Source organism: Atractosteus spatula, chromosome 17, assembly GCF_055471065.1.
Source record: "Atractosteus spatula isolate fAtrSpa1 chromosome 17, fAtrSpa1.hap1, whole genome shotgun sequence".
NCBI lineage: Eukaryota > Metazoa > Chordata > Actinopteri > Semionotiformes > Lepisosteidae > Atractosteus > Atractosteus spatula.
The window spans coordinates 13,668,822-13,694,553 of NC_142722.1; the positions used below are offsets into that span (position 1 = coordinate 13,668,822).

The window sequence follows — 25,732 nt, forward strand, 5'->3', positions numbered from 1 at the left end:
GTATTCAAGTGTCCTTTGTATTGGTTCAGGTGGGTAGCTGCGTCAGCATGCGTAGGCTGCAAAGGAACAAGTAATAGGTTTATTCCATGCTGAAAAAAAGAAGAAAGAGAACACAACGTTTCGGCCGTGGAGCCTTCTTCAGGTGTGGAGCATGGATCTTAAGGGAAAGCCTCATCCAGTATGTTTCAATGCACCGAGTTACTGCAAGTCTCATTTCGACTTTATGTTATTTTTCATTAGTCGCTTTTTTCTTGTAAAACATAAAACCTCAATACAGGGAATATAGGAATAAGGTTCGTATGACCTCTTTGTTCGTGAAAGGGTTACTCGCGTTAGCTGTAACAGGAAGTTCAGTTCACTTCCTGTTAGCAACCATTCCAAGCTATTAATGGTTTCCAAGACAGAGAAATCACGGAACGTTATTTTGTAATTTCAGGTATTCGTTTTTATGGATCTTTCTGAGAATTGTCTTGTGGGGTGTTTTTTTTACTGTTAAAAATGTAAATAAACTCATAAACTGTTTTAACAGCTAGTAGTTTTATTTGGTGAAGAAGGACGTAAAGCGAGATTATTGGTTCTTAAACTCAATTTAACACGGCAAACTCAAATTACAGTAAGGTGGCTTGTTATTTAACATACGAATGTGGTGAGATTTGGCTTTGTACTGTTTTTACAAATGAATGATGTCTAGTGATAATTTTAGGTTAACACTTAATCCAGTAAAATTTGTTATTGTCCGTATATTTGCGAATGATTTTATTTCATTAACGGTGAATTTAGAATTTATATGTTCCCAGTTTTGCTATAACCACGAATGAGAAACCTTTCTCTAGTTTGTCTTTGTAATGTGATGTTTTTATTGACTTTATTTACATAGACAGTATAGGCTAAATATGCTCTTACATAAATTAAACCATGTAACTTGAAATCAGACCGTCTGCGTTGAGTTTCCCTCAAAAGGATCAAAGAAAAATTGGGCTGATTAAAGAAGACGCATTTGTTTTTAGAATATTCGTAACCATCAGCTGATGATTTATCACAGTTTTATTCCTAATTACTATCACTCGGTAATTGATATGATCATATTATGCTTTGTTTAAAATATTCTCAAATTCAATCATATGTGCTTTTCAGCTCTCCATAGCCCAAAATGAGTGAACAGATCAAATTTATAGTGGAGCAGCTGAATAAGGAGCCCTTCAAGAAAAACTTCAACCTCATAACATTTGACTCCCTGGAGCCATTGCAGCTGTTGCAGGTCCTCAATGATGTGCTGGCCGATATTGACCCCAAGGTGAGTGTCTGTCAGTCTGTTTCATGTGAGGTCTTGGAGTTAAGTGTTTTAATAAAGCTATGTTATGATTTGTTTATGTACAGCGTGCTGTACAGTTTTGAACTTGTTCTGTAAATGCATAATTCAGTGAGAGAGCATCTAGCTTAGAAATATTTTTGAACCTCTGAAGCTTGTCCATCTGTCCATCCATTAGCAGAAAGCAATTTATGCCCAGTAAGGGTTATACTGTAGCTAAGTGGAGTCTATCCTAGAAGCCTAGGGCACAAGGTGGAGCAAGGACACCGGTCCATTGCAGGACACACTTTAGATACACCTGTTAACATTGCCAATGTATCACCGGGGGAGGGAGGACGCTGGAGCCCCTGGAGAAAACTCACTTGGACATGGAGAGAAAACAACATGCAGACTCCACACAGACTGTGTCACTGGCTGGAATGAATCCCTGGACCAGCAGGGGTGACCTATCACAACTAACCACCATATCAGCCCTGTAACTTGTAGGAAAAGCAAAATACTGCATCATAAACCAGAAACCTGTATTTCCTCTAGCACAACATTGACATTCGTGAAGAAATGCCTGAGCAGATGGCCAAGCGTATGTTTTCTTTGTTGGGGGTGCTGAAATATAAACCTCCCGGAAATGTCTCAGAAGCGTAAGTCTTTATATTCTCTAATAGCAAAGCATTACGTAGTGAATTAAAAGTGTAGCTGAGCTTAGGACATTGTTTCTTTTATGTTCCATTAATATAATCAGTATCACATCATTTAACGCTTATCCAGCTCAGGGTCACAGTGGCCTGTAGCCTATCCTGGGAAACTTTGGGTGCAAGAGTGATACACCCTGAGGGCAATGCCAGTCCATTTCAGGGCACATATAGGCACAAATACCCACACACTCTAATTTTATAGAAGTGAATTATCCTACAGTACCAGCATGCCAATGGACTGTGGGAGGAAACTGGAGCTGTTGCATTAATATCATTGTTTGAAATGTAGTTTAATATACACTGTTACTAATATTGCTAGTGCAAAGACTGTAACATCACAAACATGAAATGCTGGTTCAACTATAATGCAGCAGTGTACACATGAGCATGATTTGATGATATCATGTTTTTCAATTATGACCTTTGCAGAAGCAATTTCCGTCAAGGTCTAGTGACTGGCAGCAAGCCTGTGATTCATCCAATCTTACACTGGTTGCTGCAGAGGATCAATGAGCTAAAGAAGAGGGCCTACCTGGCCCGTTTTCTCATGAAACTGGAAGTACCTGCCGAGTTCCTGCAAGATGATGTCATTGCTGACACACATCATCAGGTAATATGGCTTCTGGATGCAGGAGGGACATGTTCTGTCATCTGGCTGTCACATAGAAAAACAATGCTCAGTCGTTGCGTTATTCATCATGAATACAGTATATACCATGTCCATGAGTCCAATAAACAAGTAAATTGCATGTTCTGGCTCTCCATTTAATCTCTTCTTTGATATGTAATATTTGATCCACATTAGATTGCAGTGTTTGTGGATCTTTTTTTTCTTCAACCTATTTGCACCCACATCTAGCTATTGTGTGAATTAAATCTCTTATTAACTATGAGGTGTTTCTAAACCCTTTCCATCCTACAGCACACTTACTGCACATAAAGACAAACATTTTGCAGTACAACTTGTCTCTACACGACTGACTCAACTATTATTAACATTGTAAACAAAATTTGTTTCAATGTTTAATCTGAATTTGCATCAAAGCGCCTATCCTTGCGGGAATTGATGATGGTAAGAAACAGAGCTCATGTTTAACTGCTCTTGAAAAACTCGCCACAGTATTCTCATGTGAACAGTCTAAGAGTGTGGTCTCCATCTTATGCATTTAGACTGAACATGCAACACAACACTTTTATAACTCCTCAACACAAATATTAAAAATTAAGTATAAACAATATTTAATTCATTTTTCTCACATATAACTTTTCCTAAAACAGCACTTCATTTGAGAAACAGTGACACAGAGAACACTATATAAAACAATATATAGCAATATAACAGCACAGTTGCTTTTACATTTTAATGTATATATAATTGAATTTATGTTCTGTACCTAAATATGGCATATTTCACAGTACGAAGACCTAGTGGAAAGTTTTAAGACCTATCACAAGGAATGTGAGCAGCTGAAGACCTCTGGCTTCTCCACAGCAGAGATCCGGAGGGTAAGAATTGAGACTGAGCACCATGCCTGCATAGGAAACAGTGTTATATTAAATTGTGCAGCCATCATCTCTTTCCTTATGTATTTTTAAGAGGGATTTATAGCTATGAATTACTGAAAGGTACTTCTAAAAATAACTGTACACACTTGTGTCTTAGTACAGAAAAGCCTGTCACACTTACAGGTTTTGCCTGCATTGTACCTGCTGTAAATCAAACTACATCATTTATATTTGTTCATGTCCCAACTTTTGTGGATATACAGTACCATATATTCATGAAAAAAGTGGATGGAATAATTAAGCAATTTTATTAAATATGTTTGTCAATGAAGTGTTTTAGAAGTGCTAAAGAAAACACTAAAAAAAGAACAGTTAAAACTTAAATATAAAAAAACCACCTAGAGCAATTTTCATTCAAAATGTGTATTATGAATAGGTTTTGCTGAAAATACTGAAGTAGCAGGTTTTTAAATTGCATCTGCTTGTAAGATGTGCAGGTTTTGCAATGTAAGTATATTCATAGCTTAAAATTAATAGGATGAATCCAGCCTTTGATTCTTTCATCACTGGTAGGTGAGAGGGGGATAAATGGCAGCTTTATTTTCCTTGCAGGACATTACTGCAATGGAAGAAGAGAAGGACCAGCTCATTAAAAGAGTGGAGCGTCTGAAGAAAAGGGTAAGGTTGTTAGCACCTTAAAAGCTATGCTACCAGAATCTTTGGCATTCAAAGGCTTGCTAAGGAATGAAACAAGGCCTCTGAGTCGTGCAAACTCCCTTCTGGTGTTAATGGGCTGAAGTATGTGTCTAACAAGCCAAGGCTTTACCCATTGACAAGATGGGTCAGAGTTTTAATAGCGTGATGATTTAAGGGGCATTCGTGGTGCCAGGAGAAGTAATAAGATCCTGTAGCAAGTAATCTTGACTGCAAGAAGTGTCGTGTACTGTAACTCAATCCCAGTCCAAGATGCTGCTCACTGTAGTGCTGCTGTTTGTCCACTAGGTGGAGACAGTGTCCAATCACCAGCGCATGCTCGAGCTGGCTCGACAGCTTCGAGTGGAGAAGGAAAGAGAGGAGTCGCTGGCTCACCAAAAGCAAGAACAGAAGAATCAGGTATTGCAGTGTGCTACAAAATATTAACCACGTCTCTTCATCTCATTACAGCTTTTTTTTTTCGACACAAGCATGTTTTGATTTTGTTAGCAGGTCTTAGTTCAGTCACAGACTTGCCATTTCCCTATAAGTGACCTTTTGCCATCAAAACATCCATATCTTTCAGTTTTCTAGCCTTCTACACACTAGCGGCCTTCATTTAATGTGTATTGCAATTAGAGCTTTGAAAAGAAAAAGTATTGCATACCAAGGATTTGTAAAACAAAGGTAGATGCTATAGTGATTATCAAAAGAGTCTTTGGGGCAGAATCCCAGAAGATGCTGGTGCAAAGCATGTGTCACAACTTCTGATGTTGCTACACATAGTAGTTGACCGCTGACCAAACCTGTTAACAACTAATGTTAATGAACTTTCACTACAGGTAAGTGCATAGTGAACTTACCTGTACGCTGAAGTAGTGCAAGTGGGTAGCTGCGTCAGCATGCGTAGGCATGAAGACCGAAGAAGGCTTTAACGCTCAGTGTACAATCAGTAGGCATAGAAAATTCAGCTTCAGGAAAGAGATATCTATTTACAATTATACATTTAAATTTATATATTATATCTAATTACGTGTATGTTTATTCTATAGCATTAAATATATTAAATCTGAGTTGCATCCTATTCACCTATGGCAAGTTACAAACCCAATACATGATAGTGGGTTTCACTGGGCGGAAGGTGCAAGTCCAAAATAACATCTACATCAAGTTCTGGCACTGTGAATCTCAGCTGGTTGGTGAAAGTATAATGTAATCAGGGTCTTAAATTATTGTCAGGCAAAAAGGATGTTGAAACACATATATAACTCTATGTACATTATATTGTACAAGACTGTAGTTTCATCTATTATGTTCGAGTGCGATTTGAAGTCTCCTAGTTTCATCTATAGCATATGTATTGAATTTTATATGAAGATCGTAAAAGAGAGTGACAGTATATTAACAGGAAGATCTCAGTATTGTCCTTTTCATTTATTTTCACTGTTGTCTTTTATGTAAAGCTTTCAGCGTGCTTTAGATAAAACATCTCAAACTTTGATCTTGGCTCAGTCCAGCGGGTCTTACAGTTAACTGTTAATTCTCCAGTTCCTAAAAACTTCAGTAATTTATTTACTTCTTATTTAGTTAAGATCAGTTGAAGGTTCTCATAATTGAAAACTTACCAAAAGTTATAATAAAAGCACCTTGCTATTTACGTTTAGAATTGTTTAGAATTGGTAACTATAGAAGTCATAAGAAATATTAAAACGTTTTTAGCTGTGAATTGATGTTTTTGGAGTGATCTTGTGTGTTAGGAATGTATTTAGTTTAAATTTTAAAGGCACATTTTCATGTGTTTCTTCTTTTTAATTGTGTAAAAATGTTCTGCATCAAATTGTAGCTGTTTCATGCGGAGCAGAGGTTGCAGAGATCCCAGCAGCAACTTAAGGACCTGCGACAGGCAGCAGCAGATGCAAAGCCTGAGAGTAAGCACGCAGTTTAACACTATTGTTTTCAGCCTGGCGCTCATGCCAAAAAGAGTGCAAAGGCCAAGGGGCAGCGGAGAGCCCAGATCAAGTTCCTTCACTGTAAATTGATTCAAATAAATTTAAGCACAATGACCTTGCTTATCTTTGATGTACTCTGTCAGTCCCCACCATGTGTAGGATTATTTTCCCCTTGGCCAGCTGGAGACGCGCTAAGATGCTTTTTTTAATTGGAGTTTTATATACATTTTCAGAATAAAAAAATACCAGAATTAAACTTTATATTACACAAGCGGAAACATTTTGGACATATATCACAAAAATCCATTTTGGACAGTGTGCTAGGCTTTATTCTGTGTTTTTGCCCATTTTTGGTATGTGATAGTGCGCATTACCATAAATATAAAACCTTCTTACATGTCTCCTAAAGAAAGAAATAGTAAAAAGCAAAGTGGTGATGCTTTGAGGTTGAAACTTGTGTTATATCTTATAGAAATGTACTTTTCCCACTAAACATTAAATACATCAATCAAAATGATTCTGGCTTCACCTAGACAAACATTAGTGCCAGCATTATTTCAGTTTGTTAGTATCATATATTGAAAAGTACTGTTGTGGAAAAGTAATATTTGATTCTAAAACTGTAGTGTAAGAGAAACATATCATGATAGATTATTTCTAGCCTCATTAAAAGTAACAGCATGTTCTTGTAAATCTACAGAATTTCTTCTTTGCTTACACAAAAATTCCATTCCACACGAACTTAATACGAAAGGTTTCTTTACTTGAAATTCCCTTTGCACTCACACTTTTGCATTGCAAAGATCCATTGATCAGTTCGTCATAAAACCACCTTTGGCATTTAAGTTTTTTATGGCTTTATGACATATGGCTTTTATTTTTTTCATAATACATTATGAAACTTTTGTTTCCCTCATGAAAAATATACTGTAAAAAAATATAATGGTAATTTATTAAGCAAACTTTTTTTGTTGTGTGATTAATTTAAAAAGGGTGTCTAGTTCTTGGCCATGAATGTTTTCATGAGTTTTTCAAAGAACTGGACTGAATAATTGAGTGTATTTACCATTATTGTAATAAGCAGGTGTGTGGAGTACAAATACAGCACAAAAGATTATTCGGGCTTATTAAATTGCAATTTATCCATGTTAGAGAATGATCAAAGGTATTTTATGGCCTTCAAGTTAGCGCCCTAATGTGTATGTGTTAACTCTTCAGGCTTGATGAAAAGATTGGAAGAGGAGATCAAGTTCAATACTTACATGGTGTCTGACAAACTCCCCAAAGAGCTGGAGAGTAAGAAGAAGACAGTGCAGTACCTGCAGAAAGTGGTGGCTGAGCCAGCAATGGGGCAATCAGAGCTGGGAGAGCTTGAGAACAAGGTGGTTTTTCAGAGCAACAAAATAGACTCCTTTTTGCACAGCAGATTGTATCGGTTTTAGGTTTTGATTGCTGCAGGATATAGTTCACATTGACTGTGCACATGTTCTCAGAATGAGCTTGAAATATCTTCTCCCATTGTTGGCTGATAACATTAAAAATTTAAATGGATCATGTTGCTATAAATGAAAAAAAAAACTACATTATCCCTCTGTGGTCACATGGGTTAGAAAGAGAAAACAGACTAGATCAGATTTTTAATCGCACAACATTGCTGGTAATGTTGAACTATGGTGCTTCCTAACCTTTATAGATGCACGTACCTTGGCTTTTGAGTCTAATGAGGACTGTGCTAGTGTGGGAAACAGGACAGTTATTAGTCTTCAGTTATCCTTGGCAAAAAATGCACTCCAGTAATGAGATCCTATTTGATTTGGAATACCAAAATTGCACATGTGCAGTATATCTGAATGCATATCTATGAATATTATATACAAAAGATCTATAATTACACAGCAAAATTGATTCAATTTAAATTTTTCCCAGAAGTGTTTAATCAATCATATTATTCACAAGGATTTTGAGTTGAATAGCACTCAGTTTTAAACACTTACAGTATTCTTTGAATGTATTGATTTAAAAGTCAAGTTGTAGATGTATTTTAAATCTCTTATTCCCATTTTCTACCTTTCTTTTTAGATTCGTGAAATTAACACTCAGATTAATCAGATCATTGAGAAACGAATGATGAGGAATGACCCTATGGATGACAAACTCTCTCTCTTTAGACAACAGGTGAGTTTTACTCAAAATTCAGAAATAAATAGCAGAATGCAAAGTTAAAACCTGCTGTTTTTCTTTCTTAATAGCCTGGGATTAAAGGACATTAGAATATTAATGATAGAAAAAAATGTTGAACCACAGCAACTGTTTCTTTTTGTTGGAATCTATATCTAGCACTTTAAAGAAAGAATGCATAATTTGCTAGTAGTAGTTTAGAACAAATGGCACCACCTTATTGAGCGTATAATTAGGCAGTCTTAATTTTACAAACTGAAAACGCTGTAGCAGTCAAGTATTACTGTATGTAGAAGGAGATTACTTTGCTTTCTGTTTTATTTCATTCCTAAGATGCAGTGGGTGCCATTCATTACTTAGAGGGAGGCACCATGATTTCCAGTGTTCTGTATCCCATTAACCCATTGGAGTGTAGCCGCTCAACCATGAAATGTGTGCAGGGATTGATGATGTCGAAACAGAAGGTTCCTCCACCCCTTAAGGCATCAGTGAAAGAAGCCTGTATATAAAGACCTCTCAGGGTTAACATTCGATTAAATAGCTGCTCAAATCAAATCTAGTTGGTGAATATCTATTTTAAAGTCGGAGGCTTTTTTTCCAGCACACATTTGTAAGGCTAAGAAAAGACTTCTCTCTTCATTCTACATTCATGTGGGATAATTGTAGTGGGAAGCTTTGTGTAGTTTATTTATAAATATATTTTTTCTCCAGGGCCATAGGAGATAATTTGCTTACACTGTGACCATTTTTTAATGGAATTTCCTTGCTGCAGGATGTGATTTGTATTTGTCCATAATAAGCCCTTGTTAGGTGGGATTTTTTTACTAAATAGACAACAGTGTGTGAAATGTCTGACTAAACTTCTTGGTTTTGTGGACAAGTTTTGTTTATTTTTCTTTTTATAGGAGAGAGCACCACAACCTAATTAAGTGAAGGGTACTGGCAGCTAGTATGATATTTCTGCTCATTTAATACTTGTGCGCAACCTGGATTAAAAGTTCAAGTTTATCAAGTTCTCCTTGGTCGGACATTAGCAGATTCTGATGGGTTATTAGGAGCGTTTTTAACACAGTCAGGAAACATGGTTACAAAACGGTTGGTTAGGTCACATGGATAGGTCACACATAGACTATGATGTTTTGTACTTTATTTCTTGTACATTTAAAAAATAGCACAGTGCTACATGACAGAGCCTTTAAAGTGCACAGCTGTGCGCATGTCTTTTATAACAGGAATGAAGAGCGTTATATGAATAGGGACTATAATGCCCTTGACTTGCCAAATTCTTACCCATTCTTTTTTACATACCCTATTAGGGCAGAATCTGGCAAGCAATACCCCAGTCCATGCCAGATTTACATTTAATATGAGAAAGGCTCATAATCAGTTCTGTGCATTCTTTTTATGTTAAAATAATACACAGACATGCTATTTATAATTAAAAAAAATAATATTTATTGTGAATTCTGACCTGTATATAAATGTGGGAGTGAATTTGTTTTCAATGGGAGGGAGTACAATAGATAAAACTTATCTTGTTTATAATTATTTGCCTTTCAACAGCTGATTTGTGAATCCAAAAATATTTACTGATCCTGTTGTAAAAAACGTCACTTTGAACCTTGTAGTTCACAACTTTATCAGTTCAGGTAAATGTATTAATGGGGACAAACATAAATGTTTCTAGATCTGTTTACACTGCAGTGAGAGTACATGTCTATTACTGTGAGTAGACATCTGCCTGAAACATTTAGTAAAGTAACTGGTTGGACAGTTAGGCAGCTCCATGTCTGAGGAAGATACTCGTTCTCTGTAACAAGCAGTTACAGTGTAGCATTGGACTTTGGATTTTTTCTACACTCATCACTCATTCGACTTAATAGACAAGTCTTCGGATCAAAGAAGATAATCAACGAAAGTGCATATCCTCCAATTTGAATACATAAAAACGTAACTATTAATTAATGTATCTCGTGGTACATTAGTTCAACCAAGTCAAGATTGTGATAATGAGCAGTTAGCGATGTGACACCCTGGAGTCTTTTATCATAGAGCTCTCTCTACAGGCCTGAACTTTGTGGTTTCTTCCCCTCTCCCCTGATCTCGGCGTCCGCAACGTATACAACTAAAGCTGATTGATCGAGCGCTTGATGTTCTGACAGGCGTCCATCATCTCACGCAGAAAGGAGGCCAAGGCTGAGGAGGTGCAAGAGGCCCGGGAGGAGCTGGCCAACGCCGAGAGGGAGCTGGCACATAAAACCAGCCAGGCCCGGGACCTCGGCGGTGGCAGCGAGCTGGTCAGAGGGGATGAGGTAGGGCCAGAGCTGATACGACTGTAAAAGATGAGCGAGAGAAGTGTACGAAATGCAGATGGAAGAATTCACTAGTTGTGTCTTCAGTTGGTTAATAATAAGTCTTTACTACCCTTTACTAGGATGAATGAGTTTTCAATACATGACATGTCCAAGAAAGTTTAGTTCATTTTGGGTTTAATTAGTGAATACCATGCACTTCCTGGGCAGAAGTATTTAGATGCTTCTAGAGTTTTCTAATTATGTTGCTTTTGATCACAACACCATAAATTAGCAATTAGCTTTTTATATACATAACCTACTCCACACATTCAAAGGAAAAAAAGAAAGAAAGAAATAGATTAATAATATGAAGGAAATGTAGCACACATATTCAGTATAAATGTTGTGGCAAACCTTAATGTCCCACACAGTTATTTGAGCTCTGTCTGTGTGTAATAGTAGTGGTTCCCATGATTTCTCTGTGAGATTCCTTGCTCAGGAAGTACATTTCAAACAAAGACTTTTGGGGAGGTAGGAAACTGGTGAGGAACACCACTGTGAGGCCAATGTCAACTTTGAAAGAGCTACAGAGATCAATGGGTGAGATGGAATAAAATGTCCATGAGGGAACAATGTCTTGGTCACTCCACAAAGTTGGCCTGTATGGCAGAGTGGAAAACATCTTATAGCCCGCATGGAGTTTACACCAAAGCTCCTGAGTGAGGCCAAATTGGAACTTTTTGGTTCAAATGCTAAACGTGAAAAAATAAGAATTTTGAAGGTCAAATAAATACCCATTCTTGACATTTTTTTCAAATGATGTGTACCTTTAAGCATTTTAAGTCTCAAGGCATCAATAACAAATCATAAATGCTCAGTTTCGGAGGTGAATTTGTACGTAAGTTTCAAAACTAACTACAATAGTTGTGGAAGCTACTGTAGTATTTTTTTCATAAACTATTGTGGCAGAAAAATATGAATCTGGAATACACTGTTTTTAAAGGATATCCTAATAGTTGGACTTCTATTATGTGCCAACAAATGATAAAAGAAAATAATCTCTTTGTGTTGGAAAGGATTAAAGATCCTGTTTGTATAATGATGAGGATCAAAGATACTCACATGGTGACAAGAGTAATGTAAATAGAGAAACAAACAAGTAAATCTGAAACAAATAGTTCCTCTGATTTGAAAGGATATCCAAGTTTCACTGGCTGTAATATGTGGAGTACAGCTGTATTTTAAATATACAACTGGAATGAAATGGTTGCTATTTATATACTTCATTGAGCAGACAGGACCACAGGATTTATCCCCTTTCTCCAACTTTGCTGCATTCCCATGCAGGGTTATAATTAGAACATGAAGACAACCCTTTATCTGACGAGTATCATTCACAATGTTGCATTGCTTTTTTCTTAACACATTATTTGACTTCTGACTATGTATTTTCAGGAACTGAAATGTTTTTACTCACATGCACACCCACAGATACACTCTTTACCTGAAAATATTAAGCTTTGAATTTTCGTCTTGGATTGACATCAACATTTTACTCATAAAGCCTAATTGTCTATTTGCCTAATTGTTGATTTTGAAAATCTTTTATGTTTTCTTAACTCATATTGTTTTTGGGTAAATACGTTTAAGATCCTGGGACAGTAAGCTGCAAATCAGGATCATGGGAACCAGTAAATTAAGTGGTAAAAAAGTCATAAAACTTTGCAGTCAAACAGTAAAAATATTAAATAAATAAATTGGCATTATACATTTACTGTATGTTTTATTGCCATCATTAAATATATTAGTTTAGAAAATCTTCAGGAAAAGAAAAAGCAAACCTTTATTCCTCCCTTCTAAGATTCTATTAATTAAAGTATGGAGTTAATGATATTGTAGCTATGAGCATTATTGTTATGATGACTTTTTAATAGTGTTCATGATATCAAATAAATGAAATTGTCCTTTACATGCAAGTCTTACTTTTATTTTGAATGCTCTGGCCTGATATGTGATCACAAAGAAATCTATATTAATGGTGCTACAGATTTAGGAACTGTCTTTTGTTGTTCCGTGTGTGTTTTTTATAAGCAAATGCTCCATACACATTTCTCTGCAAAGCTGAACTGAAAGGCACAAGAGCTAAAAGTCCGAATTAGTACAATCTCTGCTTTGCGTCTTTTCTTGGGAAGATTTTATCAGTCTGTCTGGATAAGAGACCCTCCGTACAAACCCCATCCAAACTTAGAAAGATACAGCCAAGTGATGGATAACTGAAACCTCACAGTGTGTTGCACTTGACAGGACAAGATGTTTAAACCTGAGCCACTTGCAACACAGATAGGGATTGTCCATATTTGGTCACAAACTTGTCTTCTAACACACGGCCTCATTAAAGAGTAAGAACAGTGGAAAAATGCCCCATGCTTTCATCTTATTTTAAAAAATCAGGATATTTGTGCATTGAGGACCTACAGTGCAGTGTGTGCTGTTGCTGTAGCTAAACTGTCATTGGCTTATCAGAAGTATTTTCCATTTTGTCAATGATGAGCAGCATGTGTCACGTAGCAAGTGCTCACTTGATCTGTGTAATGTACAGTGTCACACTTGGTCATCTTCAGTTAAAATTCCTGAGCTTTTGTTCTGCTGTAATGAACTCCAGATTGTGTCGCGTTTGATATTTTTAGATACTTTTGCACTTATAAGGGGTAGCATAGTATCAGTCTTGTAAATGGCATTGCAGGGACAGTACAGTAGTTCAGAGCCATTATTAGTGACATTAGGCTTCATTCATATCATTTATATTTTAATCTGCTCATGGACTAGAAAACATAATGCCTTAATGACATTAAGCTGATTTTATACAGATACGGAAGGATATACCGTATTTGAAGAATACTAGCTAACATTCTCACTCTAGATGAAATCTGACTTCAGACTGGGCTTCCTGAAGAGGTAGCCATAATGTCAAAAGAAGTAGAAAATAGTGTTTTTTCACTATTCAGCTCCTTTAATTTCTGAGCTCTTTCAAATGTGATAGTGTTTTTAAGCCTTTGTGTGGCATTATTGCGATGCATTAGGGCCACCCAATGATTACCAAACGATGTTTTGAAATGTTGTTATTTAGATTGTTAAAACAAGCTGTCAATATCTTGTTCAAGCAGTTTACTAAGTGAATCTTCTGATTATTCCTTTTTTATTTTTATTTTGTGAGAGAAATTAACACTTATGGTAGACCGGTTCAATTTAGAGCAACAATATAAAGCTCGATAAATATGTATGGTTGTAAATGATTTAAATGATTAAAAAATGCTTTAGCTAATTTGGTGAGAGTCGGTGGCGGACATGTGTGGCAAGAGAGCACTATACTTTATTACTGTACTGCTAATTCCCTCAACCTTGTGTGCCCTTGATTTCTTAAAATACACAAACCATAAACTCACACACACAGGCTTCACATGGTCCAAGTGGCATAGAGCACATACTGTGATTTCTAGATCTGTTCTCTGGTACCTGAAACATTTATAGCTTTTGGCCATACTTAAAGATCCTCCTAGTACTGAGACTGAAAAGAAAAAAAGTCCTATGGGCAGTTACTATTGACGTTGACATATGAAGATGTAGGCTTATCCCTGGCATCTTGCCTATGGGTTGAATTTCTTTGATAGGTTGTGCTGGCGTCCTGGGGGAATCTTAACCTTTGCAACTTCATCAGTCGTGCACATTTGTTCTTGGTATGCATCTCACTCATCTTGCAGCACAAAGCTACAGTAAAATACTTCAACAAAACCTGTTGCGATACCACCAATTGCTTGACAAGGGTCTGGGGCCTGGATGTCCAGAAATGTCTGGTATCTCTTCTTATATCTACATAGCATTTGGAATGTGTCTTCTAATAAACCTTTCTGCACAGCTGATGGCTGTGTGCAGGAAAGTCTTTCTTTGCTCAATGGGAATTGTGGTGGTCAGCTGCAGCAGCATTACCATTTGTGCTTAACAAAGCCATCAAAATGTGATTTTAACTGCAACATTACTTGTGCTTGATAAAAAATAATAGAAAATATAATGGATTCATAGAGGGAACTTGTAAAGCACAACAACTGCAATGTACATATAGAATCATTTTTCCCTGCCTGTTACAAAGAGTAAATTCTTTTAGAGACAATAATCTGCACTCACTACAGAGAGCTTTTACAAAAAAAATAGTAAGTGGTTCTTGATAAATTCAATCAAAAATATCAGTCTTATCTCTCCCACAATCTGTTTGCCAGTAGTCCTTGTCTTTTTATTTTTGTATTCTTAATTGAATTGTTTTTCTGTTACAGCAAGATGGTAAATAAAGTGTATGTAGAACTTGTGGTATTCTTGGTAAATAATAAGAAATTAGAATTTAATATAGGAGTTCCCTTGTGAAACCATGTTAGATGTCGGTACAAGATGCTAAATGAGATCATGAGAAAACCACACATTTGATGGATTTTATCACATGATTTGCCTTTTTTGTTTCCTCTTCTTTGCAGTTCAAGAGATACGTCAGCAAGCTCCGTAGCAAGGGCACAGTGTTTAAGAAGAAACGTCAGGAGATTGCTGACATGAGGGCGGAGTATGGAGTTTTGCAGAGAACAGAGGAGATTCTGAAACAGCGGCATGAAGCTGTTCACCAGCAACTGGTAACCTGAAACCCTTCCTCATCAGGACACGTGCAGGCTCCAAAATACAAATTGCACTTACAGCGAAGTGACATAACCTTCCTAGAAATGATTTCATGCCCCTTATCCATGCAGCCTCCCAGCCTGTTGATAGCAGGGCTGACGCAGAAAGGGCTGAGCTGTTCTATTTGCGCTGCTTGCATCTGCCTAACGTTTGACAGTTGCATGGCTTTGTGATCAGGCAATGTATCTTTTCATTCTTTTTTGTTCGGCACGTTGTAAACCAACTCTTGTTCACTGCTGGAGCTAGTTTTTTTGCCGCTCTTTGTCACTCATGTTTAACTGTCACTCTGATATTAGTTAGTTCCCAATGGTTTGATGAACAACCTGCTGTAACACTGGAGTGGAGCAGATTGTATCTTATTATCAGACCTCAGGACTAAACTTAGTCATCAAGAATAATATTGTTTATAAGGCTGAAAAAATTCCTTCATGTTTGAAACAATTATTCTTATTCTCATTCTGTTTTATTTTGGGTACAAAATGCAGATGATCAAGTTCAAAAAAGAATCTCTTACATCATTGCAGAATACGTACCATTTACATTTTGACTTTTGATAGGAAAATGACTTTCAATGAGTATGGCAATAAGCCTTAATTTTTTAAAACATTTAAAACATTTTCACTTTATCTCTTTTTTCTTATTAATTGATGTAGCTACATATACATGGAGATATGTAACTATAGAGCAATTAAATAACTCAGACTATAACTCACCTACTTTATATGTTATTACAACTATAGATTATATTCCAGAGTTAGAATCTTTGCTTAGAACTAGAGTTAGTTCAAATACAAAGAATTACAGGAAAAGTTTACAGGAAAACATTTAATGTTTGGGAGTTAAATAGCAAGACAAGCATCAATATTGGTTGCATGGCACTTTAAATATCTGGTACTAGTCTTGGTACCAAGTAGCAATATCAGCACATGATTAAACATTCATTCATTCTCATTGAGGATAACCAGAGCACGTAGCAGTGTCTGTCAGGGGAATGCAGGGCAATGAATCAGTGTTGGCAGCTGAATGAAAACTGTTGTAGGAAAGGACAAATTGATACAATATGGAACCAGACGGGTTAGCCATAGTGTTTGGTTTGCTATCTTAATTGATGATACATACTTTTTTAAAACTTTTATCGGCTTATGTTCTCTTAAATCATAGAGCATAACCTGTTGTTACCTGCCAGTCATGAGCCTGGTAGTGATACCATTGTTCTCAGCTAAGCTGGCACAGCTCTGGAGGGGAAATTGAAAGTACAAAGTGTTTTTGCACTTTGAAGTGTGGTACTCTGCTAAAATGGTTTGTGAAGACATAACCCTTGAACTGGATTTGATAGTCTTCAACACGACTGTTAGAACATAAACCAGCCCCTGTTTACTTGTGCGCAGTGTAGCACTGTAAAAAAGCAAGGTTGTTTTGAAAGCCATCTATTTTAGAAGCCATATGTTAGGAATGTTACTTGCATGCAAATTAAAATACAACTCTGATCTGCTGTTTTCAAATTCTGAAGGTCTTTTTTAATCACATTTACTGTGTGTACCGCAATGCCAATACTGATGTGATACGACTTTTTTTAAATGATGTACTGCAGTATATTAAATAACATTTTACCTATTGAAAGTTTCTCATTACCATATAGAAGTGTCCAGGAACTGAGAGTGATGACCTGTAATAAAAAAGATTTCCCTTTAGCCAAAAAAATATTTTTTTCTTGATATCCATCAATGATAGACAAAACAAGTGGGTCCCAGCACCTCTGAGCTTATTTTGAAATTGATGTCTGCTTGTGACTGTGTTTTAATGACAGCTTCCACTATGGCTAATGCCCTTTGGAAGCATTATGAACATGAGTTAAAAATGGAGTGGAAAACACACAAAAAATCCAAAAAACATCAAAAGAATATAAAGATAGTTATTCTTATTTTGAGACATTACAATTGTTTGTAGCGAGTTCACAGTAATACAGGCTAAGAAATGTTGAAAACTCCACTGCCTGAATGTTGCTTCCCCCTTTATGTTTTCAGCAATCCATTGAAGCTAAGAGGGGCATTTCTGGGTACAGTGATACCCAGGAGGAGCTGGAAAGAGTGTCGGCAATCAAGAGCGAGCTGGACGACATGAAAGGACGTACACTGGACGACATGTCTGAAATGGTGATTCAGTACATTTCGCATCAATAATCCATACCCACATTCTCTTTGGCTGCAGGCAAAAGACTGTTGAGCTGTTTCCTGTCGAACAAACCGACTTGTGCATTATTTAAACATTGTCTTTTGACAGTTTATTACCTTAAGGACTGTCTGTATCAGTGACGGGAACATATCCCTTATGTGCAGCTTGTAATCTAACGGACCACTTAAGACGTTGTGAATCACTGCATGTCACAACAATCTAAAATTCCATCCAAAACTGTTTTCCTTTTTTATCAAACAAAACCCAGACAGTTCTTGCCAACAGCTTGTAAAATACAACTTTCCATTAAGAAGGTCAGCCCTGTCTCACCACTACATTTTGTTTTTCATGGTAACCATGTATCCCATCATAAGTTATTCCTTTCCTCATTGTAAGGTTGGGGATTGTTTGGAAAGTTATTCAGCTTACCATTATGAGAAAGAGAATTTTTAATCTGTATGTTTAATTCTGTTTTTGAATCACACTTTGTGCTGTGATTTGAAAAAAAGTTATCTGTCCCAGTTTTAAAGCATACAATAAACCTATTGCAGACAGTTAGTCTTTAAACATTACCTCTGGCTTGGAGCTCAGACTTTTTTCAGATTGGCAGGCTGCACACTTGGCAACATGAAACTTTCAGTGATGGATTCTGTTATTCCAGGCAGTTGCCACGCAGAAGACATTAAGTGACCTTAGGTTTGGCATGACCATAAAGGCTTCAAATTACTTTGTCACAGTTCTCTGTCTATCATATTGTGTAAGAAAGACAAAAGGCCAAGAAGGCGTGATGATCTGTTTTTTATTTTAGTATTAAGATGATGGATTTATTTCAGGAGTTATAGGAATAAATTTTCAACATTTAAAAATATACCATACATTTGACGTTTTGAACTTCAGTGAGTTCAGAAATGTAATTGTATGTATTGAAACTTGAGTTTATAACAACTCTCAACCAAGGATTTGGTTGAAAGAAAACATTGATGATTAAACAAGCTATTGTTACTACAAAAGTGTAAGATCTTTCAATCTAATTTCAATCAAAGATATTAGGTGTAGGAAATGGAATTGTTAAATGTGTAATTCTTTGCATTATATGTTTCACATGATCACTTCATTTACAGTTCCCTGAGTAATGTTCATGACAGGCTCTTTATAAAGAAACCAGGTGTAATAACTGCTGGATATGACAGGGTTGTGTTTTCTCTTCTCTTAGCAAGATACACACTCTTGTTTTCTATCAGAATTCTCCTGCTATCTTGACTTTCCTCTTTCTGTCTTTTTCAGGTTAGGAAATTGAATTCCGTGATTGCAGAAAAAAAATCTGGCCTCGCTCCTGTTATAAAGGAGTTGAGACCATTGAGACAGAAATGTCAGGTGGGTTTTTGGAATGCACAATCTGTCTAAGTCTACCTAATACACCTTTAGTGTATACTGATCAAGCAGTTTTGCCAGCTGTTGCACTCAAGATTTTTGAGTGACGTTTTTGGAAGTATTTTGAGACTCATACTATGTCCTCCCTTGAAAAACATACCACATTTGAAACTAGACTGTGCAATCTAATATATACAAATATAACAATAAACCCAGTGTTCTCCTGCTATTTATACTGTATGTATCATGTGCCAAGTTAGATTGCTGTAAGTAAAGATGTAATTCTACACTGTCAGGGATCAGCTGTAGGTCTCATCAGCGTATCTCATAGTTATCCACATGTGTTGCTATTCCTCTGCCCTTTCATGAATTCATAAATTATAGCTCCTAAGTGCATGCTAGCCACCAAGTTTTGCCACTGTGACTGACAAGGATTCTGGTTTCTGTTGTAGTTTCACTTACATGACCCTGTAACCTTTTCACAATAGGAACTAACTCAGGAGTACGAAGAAAAAAAAGCTCAGTATGACAGCTGTGCAGCTGGTCTGGAGAGTAATCGATCCAAACTTGAGCAGGTATGGATTAATTTACATTAGAATGCATACATAAGAGATTCTCTGTATTAAAATTAATAAATAAAATTCCTTATTTTGCTGATATTTATTCAACACTAAACTAAAAATAGAAGCAAACAGAAGTTTATTTTACTACTTTAAATAAATCTGTCCCTATTATATTCAGTTCATTGACCAAGCCTTTTCTTATTGATGTTGATGTAAAATTAAATTTCCTACTTTTAGATGTGCAATTCAGTACAGTTCCTACTGAAACAAAATTTTACGTTACTATGCAGAGATAAAATTTCCTTGTTTGTAAATTCGGATCAACAAGGTGGACACCATATTTAAGGAAAGCATTTTTAGTAGTCATAAAGGCAGATTGATGTTTTTTAGAGTGAAAAAAACAAGAAAATATTTTTCTTTAAAACAGTTCAATATTGACACTACTTTTATAGTCTGTCTGCATTGTTGTTGGTTGTTTGCTTAGATTTTAACAAAATTAGTAGCAATTTTTACTTTGTTTTTTTTACTGTTTGTCAGCTTGAGTATGAACAGAAGCACATGCTGTTGTTGTGAAGGAGCTCTTGTGCTCAGATATAACTAATTAAAACAACAAGTTAATGTCAAAGATCAAAGCAGTTTGCGTTCTTAGCCGAAAGACGTCTGCACTCAACTTTAAATCACATTTATCCTGCAAGGTTCTTCAAGCAGAGTTAAGTGGAGAATGATCCCTTTTTTTTACAGCAAATAAAATGTCCAGGATTTATTGCAGACTACTAATGCTGACTTTTATTAGAGTGGCTGGAATCTTCAGCTTGTGTGTGGTGGCAAAATAAGATCGGTGACAGATTCCAGTTTTCTTAAAGGAATAGTTTTTTGTATTTACATTGTCTGATTATTATTTCATTTCTTGATTTTTAAATTACATTATACAGTGGTTTACAATTTTATGAAATTTCCATTTTTTTCTACAGTTTTTAATTCATTGTGCCTGTCATATCAAACTAGTGTAACAGAAAATTCTGAAGAACTGTCAGAACGTGCAGATTATGATTGCCTTATCTTATCAACTTTTTGAATATGCCACAAATAGAATTACTGTCATTTTAAATATAAAGGAACAAATAGTTAAAAACAATAAAATGCCCATTTTATTGTGGGATTCCAGATGTTTGCTGATCAGTTGTTATATGCGGTTACTATAGTAGTTAATCATGTGTCACATCTTGGAAGAAACTGTACCAGAAGAAGAAATTCTGAGAAGGTATCAACCCTAAACACTTCCAACCAGCATACGCATCTAATAATTTTGCCATACAGTGTGTGTTAGGTTTGGTTCCTTCTTCAAGTCTGGTCATTTTTCATTTGTAAAGCCTCTTATCCCTGTACTTTTACAGGAGGTACGAGGACTCAGAGAAGAAAATGCTCAAGAGGAAAGCAGATACCACTACATCAACTGCATGAGAGAGGTAGGATAGTAGGGAGAGACTGTGCTGAACTCTTTTAGACACCTGTGATCTGAATAGTATCCATATTCAGTTTTTTACCTCTCTTTCTTTTTGAAGGTCATTGAAATGCAAATGAAGAGAGCAGCAGACGAGATGAAGGCATATGTTTCTCCTGATCCCCAGGAAAGAAGAAAGGCTGTGAGGTATGGTTCACATCAGCCAGCTGTTCACAAGACATTTACCTTTTAACCTCGAAATGGCTGGGTAGTAGCAGTGGAAAAAGAACCAGCTAGTTTAATAAGCTGCCCTCTTGACAAGATAATTTTCCGGGGCAATTTTTAAGTCATTTAAAATTTTGTATATAAACAGTTTTTTCACATGGCTACATTCCCTGACTTTTATTGTTTATAACAGAATAAGGGCTCTTAACTATGATGGTAATAATATTTCTAATTAATCAGCTGGCAGTGCTGGACATTTGTGTACAAAAAGTGTTATATACTGCATACATGCAATTGCAAAAAGACCAAACCTCCACAACACATAATCATTCATTTTATATAAACATTTTATTTGAAGGGCCATTTATATTTAGCAGTCTATCTAATAAAATGAAAGCCTTTAGTTTATTTTCCAGAAAGATCAAAAGAGTGAAAAACTCTCACAAATGCATAAAATGAAACATGTATTCTAAAATGTATTATAAAAAATTGTGACTTATGTTTCTCTAATAGTGAAATTTGTCAATTGTAATGAAAAACATGAATTGCAAAAACATTCAATATCACAAATCAGAAATAATTAATTAATTGCTTATACTTATATAGCGCTTTTCTGGACACTCCACTCAGAGCGCTTTACAGATAATGGGGATCCCCTCCACCACCACCAATGTGCAACATCCACCTGGATGATGTGATGGCAGCCATAGTGCGCCAGAAAGCTCACCACACATCAGCTATCAGTGGGGAGGAGTGCAGGAGATGGGGATTATTAGGAGGCCATGATTGGTAAGGGCCAATGGGATATTTGGCCAGGACGTCGGGGTTATACCCTTACTCTTTTTGAGAAGCGCCCTGGGATTTTTAATGACCACAGAGAGTCAGGACCTCGGTTTTACGTCTCATCCGAAGGACGGAATGACCGAACCTTTTGTTTTTCAGGGAGCTGTACACAAAGAACATTACTGAGCAAGAAAACTTGGGCAAGGTGAGTGGAGGCCTTCTCTCTGGCTTCACCTAACATACCTGCCAGCTCAAGGGGCTCTGAAGGCCAAACCTGGTGTGAGAGAGAAACCCTCTGTTGTTGGCATCTGAAACGAATCCCCTGCAAACAGATCAGCCCAGCATTGTGCTCTCACTTTTCCTTTGAGAAAGATGATCTCTTTGGAAAGATGGACCTACGATAGGGCACAAGCACATTCCTGCTAAACCATTTCTAAAACGAATTGTAATATAGACATGACACACTGTGCCAACCTTTAGATTTAGGTTGTATATGAAATGGCCAACCTATATCAGTAAATTGTGCATTTGTGCACCCTTTCATCACTTTCCAAGAGTAATTAATCTCTGCACTGGGATAATCTGATCTCTACCAACTGTAGCTTTAAGCCCCTTACTCCTTTGTGTTTCAGCATTTCAGTTTGTGTTTCATTACATCTGTCCTGTGTGCTTAGGCAATTTTCTGATTTGCTTTTGCCACCTACGGTATGGAATTAGCAATATATTTCCATGGGACACTAAAAAATATGACAATCAGATTGAATATGATTTTTTAGTATGATCAAAATGAAGATGATATTTTAGTGATGTGTTAAGATATTGCATCTGAAAGGGATAGTTTTCTGTTTTTGCAAGTATACTATTACTTTGATTGATTTTATGGTGGAAATGGACAGGACCCTAACAAGTGACTTCCTCTGTAGCCCCACCTTTTTCATAGTCACTAGGTGGCACTTGTCACATACATGACCTGAGAGGGCACAAACTAACAATATTGTTATTTACTGTTTCTTAGAAGTGGGGAGAATAATTAATAGTAAGCCTCAGTGCTACCAGTTCACACCAGACAGTTAATGTAAGGAAAAACAAGTCTGGTGAAGAAAAAGAAGTGCTGATTTAATTCACAAATTTGCTGCATGTGACCACGCCTTTGGAAATACTGGTATACATGTAAAAGTGTGATGTTGGAGTGATTATGACATTTTTCATTTGTTTCATCCACTGCACCAGATAACCATAGTCCTTTCTTTTATACTGGCTCTGCATTTTTTTCTTATTGGAAAGTATGATGCTTTTAATAAAATACATATAATTATAGATATAGATAGGTATATACTGTATACAATACACACATATATTGGTACTTTTACTTGTTACTTGTTAGGTGATACAGAGTGCACAAAAGATACTACAATATCAATGCCAATGTGTATGTGTAGTCCAATAAGAAGTGGCACACTACAGGTGTTCTTTCAACACTTGAGATTTTTAGAGATAGTCATGCTGAGAACCTTGTAAGACTGAACAATCGCTGACAATTTGTGACCAAAGGTTCCACTGGGGCCTTCTATATCTTATTGTGAACAAGAATATATGTTATATATTCAGTGATTTCAGACTTTTTTAAAAAATAAGATTTGCTAAACCCAATAGATTTTGAAATAGACAGTTGTGTGTTTTTCAATTTTTGAGTTATGGCTATGGACCCCACATCCTCACATGGGGCAGAATGAAGAAAAGGAGGCAGACTCCTCTAACCTGCCCACCTTTGAGTAGCTGCCACAAGATGCAGAGCCTCATACTGGAGGTTCAGCACCCATTGGAAGAGAGGCCTGCAAGCGCCCGGGAGGCAGAGATCGCTGTGTGTGCTGGGAGCTGAGTGAGATCTTATTGACAGACCGGCAAATCCACAGTAAACCCAGCCATGCCCGTTAGTAACCCATCAGGTGGCACTTCCCAACTATACACTCTGTGTTTTCCACATGATGCAGGCCACCTCCATCTGTCATTATTTACTGATTTCCTCCTGTCAGGAGAGAAGACAGATGGCATAGTTACAGGTTTTGAAATCTTATCCCTTTTCCCCATCTCTTTTGTGATCTTTCCTTCAGTTTTTATTAGGTAGTTGTCCTCTACAAAGCAGTTTCTGTCAGTTTTTTCATTACACTGTTTAAACTTACCTACTGTGACTACAAACTCCTAGTATATGCACAGCTTTTGGAAATTCATGAAAATAATTTTTAACTCTTGCTTTTCAGCCAGAATGATTATATATATATATTAATAGAACACGTGTCACAGAGGGCCATCTTATATAGTTTATGGATTTCAGAATTATCCATCTATCGATTTTCTAACCGCTTTATCAAATACAATGTCACAGGAAAGCTGGAGCCTATCCTAGCCTAGCCTATTTTAAATACAGTGACAGATGGCTTTGACTGTCTTGTGAACGTCACTCCAGGAATTGAACCCAGGGCCCCAACTGCAAGGCAGCAATGCTAACCACTGTGCCTACTGGACACCCCTTTCACCCTTAGTCCAGTAAAGCAAGGGTGTTTTGTATTATGTTTTCGCTTGTTTACTCTGGAGGTGTCCAGGTATAAGACAGGGTCTTTTGCAATGACTTCTTTACAGAAAGAACAGCAAGGTGTTTTCTTGTGTCCTGCCCGCAGAAGTTGCGTGAGAAGCAGAAGGCCGTGCGAGAGAGCCATGGGCCCAACATGAAGCAGGTGAAGATGTGGCGTGACTTGGAGCAGCTGGTGGAGTGTAAGAAGCAGTGCTTCCTGAGAGCACAGAGTCAGGCGTCCATTGGGCAGGTCATTCAGGAGGCAGGTGAGGACAGACTGGTCCTCTGAGTCTTCTGCTTAATCTCACTCCCTGCCTTCTTAGAACCAGATACTCCGGCCAGCCTCACTTCAGTAGGTATTCATTCATTCTTTCCTCACTGTGAAAACCAGAACAGATCTCTTACCAATGTGGGGGAGCAGTCATTTCCTTTGCACATCTAAGTCCCAGGTTTTACTGTTCTGTAAACAATTTTACTGTTCTGTGATGTTCTAGTATGTTTTTGATTCATCCATAATGATATAACTACACATATAGTCAACATAACCTTTTACTTAGACAGCTGGAACAGTGAATAATCTTTTCGGGTTTTTCTGGACCAATATAGAGTTGTTTTAGCCAAGACCGTGCCAGCTAGATCCTTAAAGGGTGAAGCTGACTCAATCTAAAAAGAATGTCCCATGGAGCTTTATAGTACTGAAAAGACCATAGTGCCTTTTCCCCAAAAGTTACTCTTCATGAATGTCTACCTGTGTTGTGATACAGTGCAAAGCTTCTGCTGCGTCCATAGCACTGCACTGTTCAGTTAAGGGTGTTCATATTGTAGAGGATTGAATTCTGAATTCTAGAGAGTTACCTGTTTACCAAGCATTTCCAGTGTGTAATTCAGAGAAACAATTTTGTGAGAGACCCCCTTCTGCATTTGTAAATGTGCATAAAAAATGTTTTAAATTACACAACAAAATAAAAGTATGACCTTTTTATGAGTAATTGTTTTGTCTGCTCTGTGCTGTCTTTACAGCTTTGGTACTGTAGTTAGGGCAAGGAGAACATGGTTGTTTTCCTTCACTTGCCACTGGCCAACTAGAATTTAATTCAGATAAGAGTAAAAAGCATTATCACATATCCTGCACTAACTTTTCCTTTTATGTTGTACCTCTTTTTCAGCTGATCTAGTTATTCTATTCTGATATATTATTCATTGGGTAAGACGTATTTGCTCTAGCAAAGAGGAAATCCTGTCTTCTTTTTTTTTATGCAATCTGCAATATTTAA

General features: G+C 36.8%; 1 protein-coding gene across 1 annotated transcript; it reads left to right on the plus strand.

Moving 5' to 3' along the window:
• Positions 1-357: 357 nt before the first annotated feature.
• ift81 (intraflagellar transport 81 homolog) lies at positions 358-25,441 on the plus strand. The gene is made up of 19 exons (XM_088935756.1): positions 358-436; positions 1,135-1,294; positions 1,844-1,947; positions 2,431-2,611; positions 3,418-3,507; positions 4,120-4,185; positions 4,510-4,620; positions 6,044-6,128; positions 7,368-7,531; positions 8,229-8,324; positions 10,490-10,639; positions 15,142-15,291; positions 17,359-17,487; positions 18,791-18,880; positions 19,366-19,452; positions 20,835-20,906; positions 21,003-21,088; positions 22,049-22,094; positions 24,565-25,441. The coding sequence occupies exons 2-19, from the start codon at positions 1,151-1,153 to the stop codon at positions 24,745-24,747; spliced, it is 2,034 nt and encodes a 677-aa protein (XP_088791882.1). The 5' UTR covers positions 358-436; positions 1,135-1,150; the 3' UTR covers positions 24,748-25,441.
• The last annotated feature ends 291 nt before the right edge of the window (positions 25,442-25,732 follow it).

What these genes read in the sequence shown, in the direction of transcription:
- ift81 (XM_088935756.1), top strand. Translation starts at nt 1,151, where the DNA reads ATGAGTGAACAGATCAAATTTATAGTGGAGCAGCTGAATAAGGAGCCC. An exon ending in AGCAGATGCAAAGCCTGAGA is followed by an intron (nt 6,129 to 7,367) that starts GTAAGCACGCAG and finishes TTAACTCTTCAG; the next exon opens with GCTTGATGAAAAGATTGGAA. An exon ending in ACATCAACTGCATGAGAGAG is followed by an intron (nt 20,907 to 21,002) that starts GTAGGATAGTAG and finishes TTCTTTTTGAAG; the next exon opens with GTCATTGAAATGCAAATGAA.